This window comes from Schistocerca nitens, chromosome 5 (genome assembly GCF_023898315.1).
Source record: "Schistocerca nitens isolate TAMUIC-IGC-003100 chromosome 5, iqSchNite1.1, whole genome shotgun sequence".
NCBI classification, from domain to species: Eukaryota; Metazoa; Arthropoda; class Insecta; order Orthoptera; family Acrididae; genus Schistocerca; species Schistocerca nitens.
The window spans coordinates 248170058-248186567 of NC_064618.1; the positions used below are offsets into that span (position 1 = coordinate 248170058).

The 16510-nt window shown below is 39.2% G+C and overlaps 1 protein-coding gene across 1 annotated transcript in view; it reads right to left on the reverse strand.

Annotated features, from left to right (window-relative positions):
* LOC126259199 (acidic amino acid decarboxylase GADL1) overlaps positions 1 to 16510 on the reverse strand; it is a 193181-nt gene that overhangs the window by 40827 nt on the left and 135844 nt on the right. Inside the window, exons 6-8 of the mRNA XM_049955790.1 lie at positions 12080 to 12144; positions 5643 to 5721; positions 2142 to 2341 (exon numbers count right to left, since the gene is read on the reverse strand). Of these exons, the coding sequence (XP_049811747.1) occupies positions 2142 to 2341; positions 5643 to 5721; positions 12080 to 12144 (344 nt within the window). The remainder of the gene's footprint in view (positions 1 to 2141; positions 2342 to 5642; positions 5722 to 12079; positions 12145 to 16510) is intronic.

Here is a 16510-nt window from a genome sequence, read left to right on the forward strand (position 1 = left end):
ACTCACATTAACTGAGACTGCACAACCAATATAGAACACCTGCCACAATACCGTAAGTATGGCAGCAATGGTATGACTGCCAGGCACAGCTGTGAAGTGCTGTTAGAGCAGTGAGCAGCCCTAGGTAAAAAGAAGTCCAAACACAGATGGTGGAACCAAAGGAGAAGATACTGCCAGGTTAACAAAGATATGAGTACATGAAGTCATGCAGCATGACTGCCATGCCACTGTAGAGCATGTCAACACCCAAACTGCAAGGCAGCATGAAGATGGGAATGCCTGCCCTCACTACCAAGAAACAGCAGGTGGTCTAATGTAGCAGCCACAAAGTGCTACAGCCACCAGCACTGAGTAGCCAGTGATGGGTCAGCAAAGACCGGGTGTTGCTTCAGGAACCATGGAAGATTAGTATTTAACGTTCTGCCAACAACGCGGTAATTAGAGGAGGACCACAAGCTCAGACTGTTTCAGGGATGGGGCAGGAAATCAGCTGCACCCTTTCAACAGAACCATTCTGGCATTTACCTGGAATGATTTAGGAAAATCACAGAAAACCTATATCAGATGGTCAGATGTGGATTTGGAATGCCCTCCTGAATGCAAGTCCAGTGTGCTAACTGCTGTGCCACAGCTTGGAAATTGTGGTTTTCAGTGCAGTTTCATAAGTGTTGATGGACTTATCTGTCAACATGAGTGAGGCCTCAGTAGTCAGAGACAGCGGTCATGTGTGTGAGTTGCATTTCCGTGAATGTGCATGTGTATGTTCTATTTCCAACAAAGGCCTTGTTGGCCAAAAGCTCATTTTCTGACAATCTTTTTGTTGTGCCTGTCTGTGACTCAGCATCTCCACTATGCAGTGAGTAGCACCCATCCTTTTCATAATATTGTAACATTCCATCCTGGATTTCCCATTGTTGTGTTTCATTTCTATTGTTGACACGACTACAAGAGCGATGTGACGTTCACTCCTCCCATTTCGTGAAATGCTACTGTGCTGAGTGGAACTTGCTTCCTACACTCCTTGCTACATTTCTCTGAAAGTTGCAAACAATTACAAATACTGCATGACTACCGCAAAATGCCTCCAAATGGTTTGTATATTATTACACTGTTTTATAACATGGCATACTCCCCTCATTCGTTAAGAATTGTCCATTTGGAATATCAATACTTTCATGGATATCCACATTAACTGCACCAAATATGCATTTGTGAGGTGTAACAATTATGTTTTCATGACTGCTTCTTCTAAAATCTATGATTATTGCCGTGGGTATGCAGAATAAGGTGACACAGTGGTTAAGATGGAAAAAATGTTTTGATATAACTGCTCATCAGTAATCGCATAATTAGAAACAGAACACTGGCTATCTTACAGATGGGAAACAAAATAGGCAATAGATTTGTTATAGGAATCACCCCAGCATTCATCTTAGGTGATTTAAGGAAACCACAGAAAACCTAACTCAAGGCAGCTGTATAAAGATAAAAGTTCCAAATATTAGTTTTAATCAACGTGCCATCACTCAGTACAGTGGTTAATACACCATGTTTGCATTTGTAATTGAGTCTGTGTAATTTGAGCCCTGATAGTTGCAGTGGGCTGAGCCCAGCAGCTTTGTAGGCCTACCTCAACCAATAACATAACGTGATTTTGTAAACACCTCTACAGCAACGTCTCAGCATTGTCACAACTCTGTAAACATTCATCTGTTGGCACTTCGCAATTGAAAGCTTGCAAGAGTGATATGAGTTGTTAGGGATCTTCTTACACCATTTCAACTATAGGAGGAGCAAGGCTGAAATCTCCATCTACACATCAAAATTTACATTTGCTGTGGATTCTCTAAACTAGTTCAGCGAATGATAGGCCATGGCCATGCCCAATTTTTTTCTCCATTCTTTTCTATTTGAATCAGTGCTCCATGTCTAATGGCCTCACTGTTGACGTAGACATTAAACTCTAAGCTCCCTTTCTTTTCCATGAATAAGTCCTTCTTTCCCTGGAAGTACATGCTAGTCAAATAAACAGCAGCAAGATGGCATCAACAATATGAAACTATAACTTAATTCCACTTTCACATTACTTGTATTGCAAATCCCAGAGTGATGTTGTTTTTCATCTAATTGTGGATACTTACTGTGCACAATCCATAGCGTTGTTCACTAAATATTCAAATCCTTCATTCCCTCTAGCCTTCCACATTAGCCATAACTTGAATGCATCAACTTTTCGTCCACACTGCACACTTTTGTCACCAGTATCATAAGACACATCATAGAATTTGTCTTGTTGGAAAAGATATGTGGCAGATGCAGAATTGCAGTGATGCAGCAGTCCCTTTAAAATGATACACTCAATCAACATAAGTTCAAATAAAGTCATGTTAACTACATAATAAAGAGATTTATGTATCTCAAATACAGAAGTACAGTCAAATCTGACACAATCAGTGAAAAATGCACCAAAAGAAGATAGCCTCTCATATTTTCACTGATTGTTTACCAACATGCAAACTATGGAATGGCAGCAAGCTGCAGTGTGTTACAGGAACTTGGCATTTGCATAACATTATTAGTCTAATTTCATGATTATATTTGAGTAAGTGCTCATTTGCTTGGTTGTTTTAGTTCGATGTGCCACTGATGTTCCTTACATTTCTCTTCAACTGTTGTAATAGTCTGCCCCATGTTAAGACATGCCTCATTTGAATACAGTGTTGTATATACCTGGTTTTGGAGACCTAGACCTTCTTTAACATTACAAAAGAAGACCTTTTATCTCTATTGAGAAGAACAAAATACTTGGGATGCTATGTCTCAATAAGAGTCTACCAATCTATCCAGATAATGAATTTTATATTGTGATGGATAGAGTTTAAATGTTCCCAGGAACTCTTTAAGTTGTTTCATTCCATGTGGCTACACCACAAACTTGATGTCCATCTATCGACAGAAGCACAATGGTTTGAATTTGGGGGATTGTAGTGCTCTTGGTTTGAAGTGTTACATGTACAGGTTCACCTTGACAGGCAACAATGGACTACACAGCACCATGCCATCAGTTTGTTCATTATATTTCCCATCAAGTAGGAATTAAGTTGACACCAAAACTTGCCAAAGGAGTTTGGTGAAACAATCATTGAACTTTTCCACAATTAGTCCCAAGGACTCTGAAAGCAGAAATCTTGTAAAGTGGGATTATACATCAAAACTGACCATAATATTCATATCCCAGGGCCTGAACTGACAGAGGTGTTGTACAAAGTGAACTGAGTTGTGAATGTGATGTTCACAGTTCCCCATTGAGAATGTGTTTCAGGTACTTTGCCAGCTAGCTTGCAAGTGCACCAATATTACTATGGGCCTTAGAGGAATAACTTTATACATACTTTAGGAAGGTGATACAGTCATGGTAGCACAGTTGCTTGTATTCTAAGACTGTTAATGGTGTTATGCAGCAAGCCTGATTCATTAAGAATAGTCATCACTTTCCTCTCAATTTCATTCGTACCATCTTTATATCTACCTACAGACAACTTCATACAAAAGAACAAAAATCTTCTTACTACAGCCCATATGTGACATTAAGATCATAGCATTACCCCTGCCTGCTGGCAGAATTAGTTTCCTCATTCTTCCACAGATTTGTCAATGCTATTCATTCTTTCTTCGACATGTTGGAACTTTAGCATTGGCACCTTGGTGACTACTCTACAGGTTTGCACTGTACATCCTCTGCTGCTTTCAGAGGGAGTAAAGCTGCAACATGCTCCACTGCGCTTAGGTAATTTGGTATAAGTAGCATTTTTGGAGTGGGCAGGGGTTTCAATTTAAACAAGGGTTGGGGATCCAGTAATCGAGGTATTAAAATCTCACTGACTACCACAGCAACAATAGCTGGGAAACACTGAGTGAATGTGTGCTCCACAGAATGTCAATGTCAGCTCTGAAAAACAAGAGCTTCAAAAGGTGTAGCAGGCATCGGGAATTGAACACAAACTTAAATAGAGGTACAAGGCCAACAAGAGTTCACAGTCTGGTCGGAGTCGAGGCAGCATGTTCACACAACAGAACAACTCCCAGTACATGAATAAAACAGCTGGGTGAGCTGTTGAAATATTGTACATGAAATTTGAAATAACAGCTCAGCTGAACACCTAGAAGCACACCATTAACCAGTCACACAGGAAATCTGAGAAATCATAACATTCCTCCATCTTGCCACCTAACTGCTTCACACTACATGGACTGGAACAAGTGAAATGTGGTTGGCAAATACTTCTTGCTATATCCTCAAAAGAGGAATAGCTTCCCAAAAGTTGAATGATATTCTCGTGATAGACTTGCTTGCAAAATCTGTCCCATGAGTCCTTCCATCGCCTCCCATTCCAGCTCTACTAGAGACATAGCATATACCATAGCACTTGTGAAAGCATCCATGTCATTCACCAATACTGCTGCAATTATTGTGCAGTTATCTTGTTGGGCACCACCACCATCAACAGTCCTTCTGTATGAATGATCGTTAATACAATGAGGACAAGCTTAAGCACCTGTTACAGTGAATGCTACTCAGCACAGTCTGATCAGCTGCTACCGTCACATTGACTCCATCCAATCTGATTTGGCCTCTCCTTACAAAAACCAGATTCTCTCAACCATACATATTCTGGTACTGCAACCTGCTGTTCTTAATCTCAACTACTCCATGGACTCCTCTAGCCTCTCCTCAGTCCCCTGTAACACCTGCCCTCATTCCTTTACCATCTCCACCAAACTCTTGCTGCTTCTATCACCAGCATAAATTTTCTCTCTACATCTTAATAAAATTGAGATGATATTTTCTGGCTCAGCATGCACATTTACTACTCTCGCTGGGTTCATTCTGCTGTTAGCTGTTCTCTACCCTTCTCCCTACTGTTTTCTTAGAATTCTCCCTCTTTCTACTCTTCCTGCTCCCCCCTCCCACTCTCATTTTTCAATTCCTTTACCTTGCTGTCCTGTATGTAACCTGGAACTACAATTACTTACACTTATGGGAACTGTTCCTGCTAATGTGCCATGGTTGACAGTCTCCTCTCAAGGACTGACTAACAAGGCATTATGCCTTTCATATGGTTATGAATTTTCATTTTGCTGTCTTATATATGTGTGCATTTGTTACAGATATTAGGACAAGGACACAAAATGCTAGTCTAATCTTAAGACATAGAGAGTTAAATGGATTTGAATGGCTTGCATGCTTTGTGTAATAGTTCTGTATTCCTTAGTTAATGTGAAACAGTTTTTCATTTAGTCATACTACTATCAAACAAAAAGTGCTGACTGTTGACGAATGACTGTAAGAAATACAAGGTTTTGAAGAGGCTTCTGCAGGTTTTTCAGTCACCAACTATACACAGTTGTCTTATTACTCTGTTTTCCCCATAAAAATGTTATTTATCACTGCTAGATTACCATAGAAACATATAACTAGTAAACCAAGAGGTAATGGAAATTTGCAATATGCACAATAATTGTGTCTGCAGGTGAACACAGAGGGAAGTGTTTTTTTAAAAAGAAGTTTTATTCTACATGTTGATATGCTTATATACATTAAGTGAGCAGTTAAAAAATAACTTTTACCAAACTCAACTCACTTTTTCTTTAAGAAGGAAGGCAGAACACTGAAGTGGAGCGCCAAGCATTTTGTGAGCATTCCAGGAGACAGAATCAGTCCTAGAAAAAAGATAAGTGCAATTTATCTTTTTAAAGAGCACATTTGCAACCACTTACTTTAAGGCTATTAAATGAAAAAAATGTAAAGAATATAATATACTGCTTAATCAGAAAGAATGAAATCAAATGGAGAACATCTGATATGCATATGAACAGTCATTAACCACTGGAGATTTCAATCCAAGAAATCTAGAAAATGTGACTAGACAAAATTTTATTCAACATCAAATTTACTCCCAATCAATGTGCCCAAAATAGGTGATGTTAAAGTGATACAACTGAATAACAGCTCATGCAACACAACCATTTAGTGTAAGCACTGAAATGTGATAGAATATAGATATTTTTGTTTCTGTCTTCAGAAGGTGTGAAACATACAACAGGCTGAATATTAGTCAAAAAGAAAACAACATTACTCAAGGTAGAGCATATTAGTAGGTGAAAATATTTAAGAATAAGGACAGTGGATATGGAAATAGAACAAAACTGGCAGATCAGTAGGACCTAACTGGAAAGATGTAGAAAATGCAAAAAATAGATTCCAGTGATCTTCTCTGGCTACCTGCAATAATGCCCACAAGTATAAGAAAAGGCACAGCAGATGGTTCTTCAGTATTGCCCAGCACATATCATGAGTGAAAAGTTCTTGGCAAACAGAAAGATTGTTGTGACAAACATGCACAGCGATTTGATAATAGATTCCACTGTTACTGCCAGACATGCTACAAGATGTGCCAAGAGTGGAAGTGTTCCTTCCTTCTTCCATGTATCCAGTGGTGGATGAAGTATTCTGTCCTAGGTATATGCCTCAGCACTGTACTTGGCTCACCGTCGTTCTGTCCACATCCCCAGCAGTCCTATGCTTGCTTGTTCTTTGAGCTCTGGTTTTTGATTCTTGAACAATAGTATAGGTTCCTGCTGTTTTATAAGCAGATTTAGCAACAGGTCCCAAGGTTTACTGATATGGTGCTTCGAATTCTGTTTGATAAGGTTTATGATTATTTAGATTTCAATGGATTCTTTTATGATGAATTCCCACAATTGAGTGCAGACATATTTTTTGCTGAAATTCATGAAATGCCTACTGCCAAATACTAGTTAATGGCTGCTGACATGCCTGATTGCCCTAACTGTGTGTGCTTTTGGTGTTAAGTGCAACATTCTTCTTGAATTCTTATCATTTCAAGAGGGGAAAAAGCCATTTCATGAGAAAGCTTCCAGAGCATTATGATATGAGGTAAAGATAACACAACAATGGAAAAACATAGAGAAATAGGGCGGTACAAGACTTATAGTAACCAGCTAAATTTATTATTACTTTTTTAAATCAAGAGATTAAAAGTAAACAGTGTGGTAATTACAATTTTAGTATGCTAGGCCAGGCAGTAGTTTGAGATCCTTAGATAAACACTCATCAGTTGATCATATAACATGCAAAGTAATCACACTTTCGCTGTCAACATTTTAACATTAAATTGTCAAAATATCTGTAACAAAATTCCTGCATTTCCCTCCTGGAAACCTGTCACACTCAAGTTATTTACAGAATGGAGGGCTGCCTGAAACCAAAATTAGAAATCTCTGAAATATTTAGCAAGGCATGGAACATATATCAAAACTACAGATTATATGCCATAGGAGGGGGAGTGTTCACTGCACTCAACAAAGGTATCATGTCTATGGAGTTTGCAATTGAGTAATTGAGACTAACTGTGAAGTTATCTGGATGCGAGTAACAGGCCTAGATGAATTCAGGTTAATTATTGGATGTTTTAGAATCATTTGGATAAAGTTTATGGTTAGTAGTGCAGAAATACCCAGAGCAGGCAATTTTGGAGGTGACTTTTATCTACAGATGTCTATGGATCCATTAGAGGTGCTTTGGACGGACAGTATTGTGAAGTAATTTTCAATACATTTTCCAAAGACTGTTTTAAACATGTAGATCAACAGCCCATTCACAACAGAAATATTTTAGATTTCTACAAAGAGGCCTGACCTTACTGACAGTGTTAGCATGAAGAAAGGAATTTGTGATTCTAATGTCACCACAGGCAGGGTGGTTACTTAAATTAATAAATCCCTCAAAAAAGCTATGAGAGTAGTTCTGCTAGAAAAAGCAAATAAGCAGTTGTTAATACCCCACTTATACAATGGTTGAACATCATTTAGTTTCAATGTGATGGACACGAGGAATAATGGGCAAAGTGTAAATTGCACTGTGGTGAAATATGTGACGAGTAAGTGGACTAAGGCTGGAAAAGACCCACTGTTGTTTAATAAAAAAATGTGGAAAATGCTGAGGAAGCAGAGACTGATAAATTCTTGGTTCAAAAACGAATGCACAAATAATGACAGGCAAGAGTTAGTAGAAATCCACCACCATATCTTAGCAAAAGATCTTGCCAAGCAACCAAGAAAATTCTGGTCCTACATAAAATAGCTAAGTGGGTCATAGGCTTCTATAGAGTCACTCACTGATCAGTCTGCTATGCCAACAGGAAATCTGAAGTTTTAAATTTCATGTTTAAGAAATCACTAAAAAACATACTGTTGTTTGACTGTTGCACAGACTCTCTTATGGAGGACGTAGTAATAGGCATCACTTGCAAAAAGAAACAACTCAAAGAGTTGAAAACCAATACATCATCAGGTCTGGTGACATATTGACAGAGAGTACTCCATGGCATTGGCTCCTTATTTAGCTTGCTTTTTTTGTGAATCTCTCACCCAGTGCAAAGTCCCAAGCAAATGGAAAAAACTGCAGGTGACTTCTATGTATGAGAAGTGCACAAGAGGGCCCACAAAATTACAGACTAATACCCTTAACATCAGTCTGCTGCAGAATTCTTGAACATACTCTAAGTTGAGTACAAAACTCAGCTTGCCCTTTTCTCACACGATATCCTGTAAACCATGGATGAAGGGCAACAGGCAGATCCCATATTACTAGACTTTTGAAAAGTGTTTGATAAGGTGCCCCACTGCAGACCGTTAACAAAGGTATGAGCATACAGAATCCAGTATATTGTCCTCAATAGCTACTGTTCATCAGCGACACCGGTATTATCGGGAGTGCCCCAGGAAGTGTGATAGAACTGCTGTTATTCTCTCTCTACATACAAATGATCTGATGGACAGGGCGAGCAGTTATTTGCGTCTGTTCTGTGATGAAGGTAAATAGTCAACTTTGGTCCATTGGGAGAGAGTGTGGTTCATCAGTAAAGATGAATGCATATAGAACACTAGTTGACCCATTCTTGAGTACTGCTCGGGTGTTCGGGATCCCCATCAGTTTGTATTAAAGGAAGATATCAAAGCAATTCAGAGGTGGTATGCTAGCTTTGTTACCTGTAGGTGTGATGAACATGCAACAGAAATGGGAATCCCTTGAGGGAAGGCGATGTTGTTTTTGAGGAACAGTGTTGAGAAAATTTAGAGAACCATCATTTTGAGACTGACTACAGAACAATTCTACTACTGCCAACATACATTTTGCATAAGCACTACAAATGTAAGGTAGAGAAATTAGGGCTCTTATGGAGGCACATAGACAGATGTTTTTGCCTCGCTCTATTTGCAACTGGAGCAAGAAAGGAAATGACTAGTAGTGGCACAAGGTATCCTCTGCCACATACCACATGGCGGCTTGCAGATTATATACGTAGATGTAGAAGTAGATTTACATATCACTGTCAGTCACGGTCAACAGCAAAATTTAGCAGTGTGTTAAAACTGTTAGTTGGTCTATTGCCAGAGGGCGCTGCAAGGAGCAGAACAGACCCCACACTGACCACCACAGGATGAGCATCAGTGCAGGGGAAAGAGAGCCCCACCTGCCTCGTGCAGTGCACGCACCTTAACATGTGCTTCTTGCTTCTGGGACAGTAGAAGTCATGCATGGAGGTAAATCTCACTTAAATGTCACTCATAATCCTGAGGTATTTAATAAAGATCCTAACTGCAACAATTACATAAACTTATCATAAAGAAAAACTCAGAACAGTGTTGTAAAAAACATTAACATGGCAGACAACAGTGGCTACACCACACAATGCTGTCAGCTAGGCAATGTTAGCTGCAACTAAAAACAAATGACTGCCAGCCAAAGATTCCCTCCTCTACCGATTCAGGTCTAGGGAAACCATCAGCCAAACCACAGTTTCCACATTGTATTTCATCTCTGCTTATTCTGTATTATAACTATTTTATGGAAAAGTTCCTATGAGTCATTGACAGGCACACACAAAAGACAAAGAAAACTTGCTAGCATTGGAATCAATCCTTTCATGAGCTACAACACACACACACACACACACACACACACACACACACACACACACACACACATACGCACACACACACACACCTGTGCCCCTGCATAATGCTAGCTGGCAGTGATTGGTGTTCGGCAGGTCTGTGTGGGATGGGGGTTGTGTTGAGGGTGGTGTGTAGAGGTAGTGAGAGGCACAAGACAGGAAGACGGGTTGGGAGTGGGTACCCAGCAGCTCAGAGGGAGGCAGCTGATTTTCTGACTAGAAATGTAAAGGGGAGGGGTGGCAGCTGTGTGGGTTAGGTGTGTGATGCACAGGAGCTGGGGCTAATGAGGAGCAGCACACAATGAAGGTGAATTGGGAGAGGCTGATAGGATAGAAAAAAGGGGAATCTGTTGAGTGGAGGGAGTGGAGACAGTGGGTTAATGGAGACAGACCAGGAGGTTACAGGAGTGAAGGATGTATTGCAAGCATAACTGCAACCCACATAGTTTAGAAAAGTTCATGGTAGAATAAAGAATGGTCTGAGTTGTGAAGCAGCCACAGAAATCAAGCTATTGTGCTCAGGCACATGTTCTACCACTGGGTGGTCAACCTTGTTTTTGGCCACAGTTTGGAGGTGGCCATTCATTCTGTTGCACATCGTTGATTGTAAGATCAATAAGAAAGCTGTGAGTGATTGTAGTAGAGTGTACATGACATGTTTCCACACATGGCCCCTGCCTCTTATGGGGTAGGATAAGCCTGTGACAGGAAGTGGAGGGAGTGCTCGGTGGGTGGATTCGGCAGATCTTGCACCTGGGTCTCCCACATGATATAATCACTGTGGCAAGAGGCTGGGAGTGGGAATGGCATAGGAATGGATTAGGATTGTGTAGGCTGGCTGGATGACAGATGCCACTTTAGGATGAGTGGGAAGGATCTTGGGTAGGATGTCACTCATTTCAAGCCATGAGTATAAATAATCAAAGTCTTGGCAAAGTATGTGGTTCAGCTGTTCCACTCAAGGGAGATACAGGGAAACAAGAAGGGCACTCCTTTGTAGATGAGCCTCGAGAGTGGTGGGAGAATTAAGGATGTGTGAGGATATGATATGGGTAATCTGTTTGCGGATAAGATTTGGCAGTAGTGCCTGTCTGCGAAGGCCCTTGTGTCATCTTCAGCATATTAGGCACAAGAGTTCTCTCTTGTCACTGAAGATACGCTGCCCACTGTTGGCAGGACTGTATGGGACAAATTTTATGCTGTGGAAAGGATGAAAGGCACTGAAATGCAGATGCTGTTTGTGATTAGTGGATTTAATATGGACACAGGTGTGAATGAAGCCATCACAGAGGTGGGGGTCAACATCCAGCAATGTGGCATATTGGGTTGAAAAGGACCAAGTGAAGCAGATGGGAGAGAAGGTATTAAGGCTGTGGCTACCGCCATCAAAGCTGCTAACTATCCACCCCAACCACTCTTCCTGCCTCCTGGCTCTCTCTCCCTCTACCTACCACACCTGACACAATCTCCCACCTCATGCAGTCCACCTGTCAAACTGTAGTCATAGCATTGTATGCCCAGCCAGCACTATGTAGGGGCACAGATGTGTGTGTGAGGGTGTGTGTGTGTGTGTGTGTGTGTGTGTGTGTGATTCCAAAAACCAGCATATTTCTTTCTCTTTTGTGTGTGATCCTCAATCACTCAATGCATCTACTATTCGGTGATTGATCTCCTTCAGTCCCAAATTATTTACATTCTGCCATAACTTTCCTACTATATTTATATCTTCTAAAATATGCATCAAACATGGAATCAGCTGCCCATTTCAGCAATAAGACAAACAGCAAAAATACACCTTATTCTACTAAAAGGTCACTATAATATTTATACCACACCACATAATGATCACATATGTACAAAAATGAATGTTTATTTTACTCTTATTATATCTAAAGTTACCAACCTATACAAAAATTCAATAAAGTTTGTATCTTTATAAAGTCTGTGATGAAATATCATTAGATACCAAGCAGTAGGTCATCAAATCTTTTGCTTCATTTTAATACTTATTAAAATGTTTTCCTTCTGAAATACTGTACCGGTCAATTCCTGTTAACCTATGTGAATACTTCTTTGAGAGGATTAAGCTTCCACCCCAGCAAGCCTGAAAATAAAATTTATGTTTTAGACCTGCAGGCCAGAACAAAAAGAAAAAAGCTGAAGATATTAGACACTTATTCAATGGGTTTATGAAACACAAAACAGTCAAAAGTATAACTTGCATTCAACAGAAAGTTCACGTGACAGAAGCAATTCATAACCAGTAACCACTGACATGATAGGCACACACAGTGGGCAAAATAAAACTGGTCAAAAAATATTTACGGTAAGACTGATGTGGGACTAATGTTTTAATGAACATCACAGAAAATGCTGTAAATGGCCACCACTGACATTGATGCACCACTATTTTGCCACTAAGTTTTACACTGTAGACTTTTATACACATTTTGCCGAAATACTTCCAGATTTAACACTGGCCAAGCAGTACCGCACAGGTTTTCCACAATTGTGCTAACAATGAATACATGCTTTTTTATGATAAGAATCATTTAGTGTTGTGTTCAACTGATCAATTAACATGTCTACTCCCCTCACTCACTCAAAAATAATAAAAGAGCAAAGTACTCAGGACAGAGCATGTAGGAGATGCGCATGCACAGACATGTGACAGCAACCAATTGGTACATCTAAATTGTAGTTTCCAGCATTTTCTGTGATGGGCATTTCTCCTGTTTATTAATAAGTGACTGTTCTGCACTAGCCTTATAAATATTTTCTGGGTCATTTTTAGTTTCCCCACCCTGTAGAATGAATAGCAACTGGTTCTAAATTGCGATAACAATTTAAACTTATAGACCATAGTGAAGTCTTACTTTGTAGACAGTGAAGATTAAGGGGAGACTATGGTAGTATAGGACTGATATCTTTGTAAAACCATATCTCTGTAATTTTTTGTTCAATCTCATTGAAATTTTTCACACTTATGTATAGGGATCCAATATGCTTTATATTATTTTTTTTGAAATTTTAATAAAATTTTAATGCTATGAGAGAATTTTGAATTTTTTGTTATATCATTATTTTAAGGTACACTTTTTCATTATTTCCAGGCAAATTTGGCAAATTTTTTCTATGGCAAAATAATCTACACTAATAAATGTACATTTAAGTGCAGTAACTTTTTGGTAAATTATTTCTATTATTTTCTGTGATATTTTGGATTTGAACGTTTTTATGCACAAATTTTCCATATATTATCAGCCATAAGACAGTTTGTAATGACTAGTTATGCACTGCAGACTTTGCTAGATGTTTTGCCAAAATATTTTCATTTTTAACTCTGGAACAAGCAGTTCCACCAGGTTTTCCACAATTGTGCTTGACAATGAATATGCACTGTTTTATGATAAGCATCATTTTGTGTTGTGCTCCTGATCAGTAAACATTTCTAGTCCCCTCACTCACCTAAACATAAAGCGGAGTACTTAGGACAGAGAATGTGGGAGATGCACATGTACAGATATGTGACAGCAACCAGTTGGTACATCGAAATCTTGGTCTCCAGCATTTTGTGTGATGGGGATTTCTCCTGTTCATTAACAAGGGTCAGTTCTGCACCAGTCTTATAAATATTTTCTGGGTCATTTTTAATTTCCCCACACTGCAGAACAAATAGCGACTGGTTCTAAATTGTGACGACAATCTAACCTTACAGACCAAAGTGAAGTCTTAGTTTGTAGACAATGAAGATTAGTATAAAGCGGTAACATAAAAAGAGTACAAAGAAGATTTCCACAATATTTCAGGAGACATTGAAGTTAGAAAACTGTGAGACTTTGGTCATCATGATTTAGTAAGTTACTGTAGCTTTCATATTTACTCAAATTTGTATGGCAGTCCTTCAAATGGTTCAAATGGCTCTGAGCACTATGCGACTTAACTTCTGAGGTCATCAGTCGCCTAGAACTTATAACTAATTAAACCTAACTAACCTAAGGACATCACACACATCCATGCCCGAGGCAGGATTCGAACCTGCGACTGTAGCGGTCACGCGGTTCCAGACTGTAGCGCCCAGAACCGCTCGGCCACTCCGGCCGGCGTATGGCAGTCCTTACTGAAGGCATTACACAGAGCACATAATAAATAATAAAAACGGCATACTGTGCACAGGTGGATTCTCTGGCAGTTTTTGAGAAAATTCACCTTCCAACAAAGATGCTGCATGGTATGGAAAAAAAAGACTTAGAACTTTTTAAGATATGAAAGTTCTTCCACACTTCATTAAAAAATAACATACTCTGAATGCAAACTAACATGTAAAAAGTGAAGCTGTCCACTCACGTAATATATTTTGAGTAAGGGAAATAGGGCTCCATTACTAGGCAAAAGCAATGATAAACAACAAAACCATATTTAAAAAATAATAAATGCGGCTCTTAAAACATATCTTTTAAACTGTTTTACAATGTAGGTGCATATTTATTGGGATAAGCTGCACATTGATAAAATAATCATATCATTATGCTTGCAAATTGATTTCTTCCGTAATTTTTTAGTACCCATGTAGAGCTTGCACAATATAAGGTGACCAATGTGCAGAAATGCATTTTCATTCTAATCAATGGCAAGTGCACCTCGTTCCAGAGAGGCAGCAACCTCAACTGCCTGTTGCACACTGACCTGCAAGCTTTGAGCAGTTTCCTTGTTATCACTTCACTACATAGCATGGCATCACAGTCTTCAAGCACCGTAGGTATATGGAAGTTCTTCACACTCAGGCAAGTGTGATTATGTGCAGTGCCATTAAATTTATGTAAGAAGAGGCAAACAGGGAAGTGAAAACCTCATCAAAAACTGTCGGCACTTGTGAGGACTGCAGGACTGCTGGCTATTCCAACTGTACAATAAAGAGAATAAAGAAAGAGAGGAGAAACATAGCTGCAAGTGCTTCCCAAGGATTCACTACTCACAAATGCATTTTTTGAAAGATTTTATGATGCCTTCAGCCGCCACTCTCTTTATTTTATGTACGATTGTACAATTTCAGCCTTAGGCCATTTTCAAATATTTTATTGATGATTTTTAGTAGTAAATTATGCCTTGTGTGTCATTCCTTCTATGACTCCATGTTATGCTCATAAAATAAATCCGAGATGTTTTACACTATTTTAGGAGCACATTACTTTCGAGCAGTTGTTGTAAAGCCCTTACCGTATGGTAAGTCTCCCCTGGCCTGCGGTTCTGGGTGACTTTCCCAAAATCTACCCCTTTTGCTAGACCTCTCCAGTCCTTTTTCCTCACTCTTACTCCTTCCCCTTCAACCCTTCTGCCTCAAGAAGAAGCCACTGGCTCTGAAAGCTTGCCAATCACAACAGTCTTTTAAGTGTGTGTTCTGCCACTGCTTGGTGAGTAGTTTTTATATCTATTCAATTAAAGAAGTTTATAGGCAGTTGTACATTGAGATGAGACTATCACTCTGAAATGCATCAGGAGATAAGTTATAGCATTCAACAACAAAAACAGATACAAAGCTACATTCCTTTGGATATGGGTTGTTCCCAAGTTAAGTATTTCATATTGTTCAAACTTAAATAAAGTGAGCTAATATTTTGTGTGTATTGTAGTATCCACTCAACCTCTTCCTGAAGTACATCCAGTCATGCTAGAACCCACTTCAGTACCAATGCAAATGTCTCAAGTATTTTTTCAGCCAGCACTAAAATGGTGACAAGGATGGTTCCTAGTGTACTATGGTGTGTTGTTCCACCTATCACATGCTTCACAATGGTGACAATGATGTGTGGACATTTATTCCCATGCACTAAATTCTGCTCTGGTCTGCCTTGTGGCTATTTCTGGTCTCCCTCAAATCACAGTGCCCAATATAATATTACTACATTTTTGTGTATCCTATAAAGTGTTTAACAATGTCTGAGCTCCCACGAGAAATGTCTCTAAATGAAGTTGTTCAGTTTCACATGTGGCACACTGAACAACTCAATATACAACAGACGACAACCTTACTCTCCTAAGTTTAAAGGTAAAGAAGAGGACTGGTTGGAATATCATGCCCAATTTGAAGTACATTTCACAACTTACAACATTAAAGGTATGGTCTACATAGCTTTCTTTTTATCAACTATCAGAGCCAATTTGTATGGACTGTGTCTTAAATTGTGCCCCAACTTTCATCCAGAAGCCATTGCTCGTAATATTATACAAATTCACATCACTATGGTGAGATTTAAATTTTTTCATCTTAAGAAGCACCATGAACAGTGGATTGCTGAATTCAAAGGGCTAACCAGATATTGTAGGTTCAAGTGTTCTTGTGGAGTCATTTATTATGATGTGTTATGTGATGCAATCATCCAAAAGGTGTCAGATATACACATTTGCACTGCTGTCCTTAAATTAGGAGTTGTGAATCTGAAAACAGTTTCATCAATTGTGGAGTCTTAAAG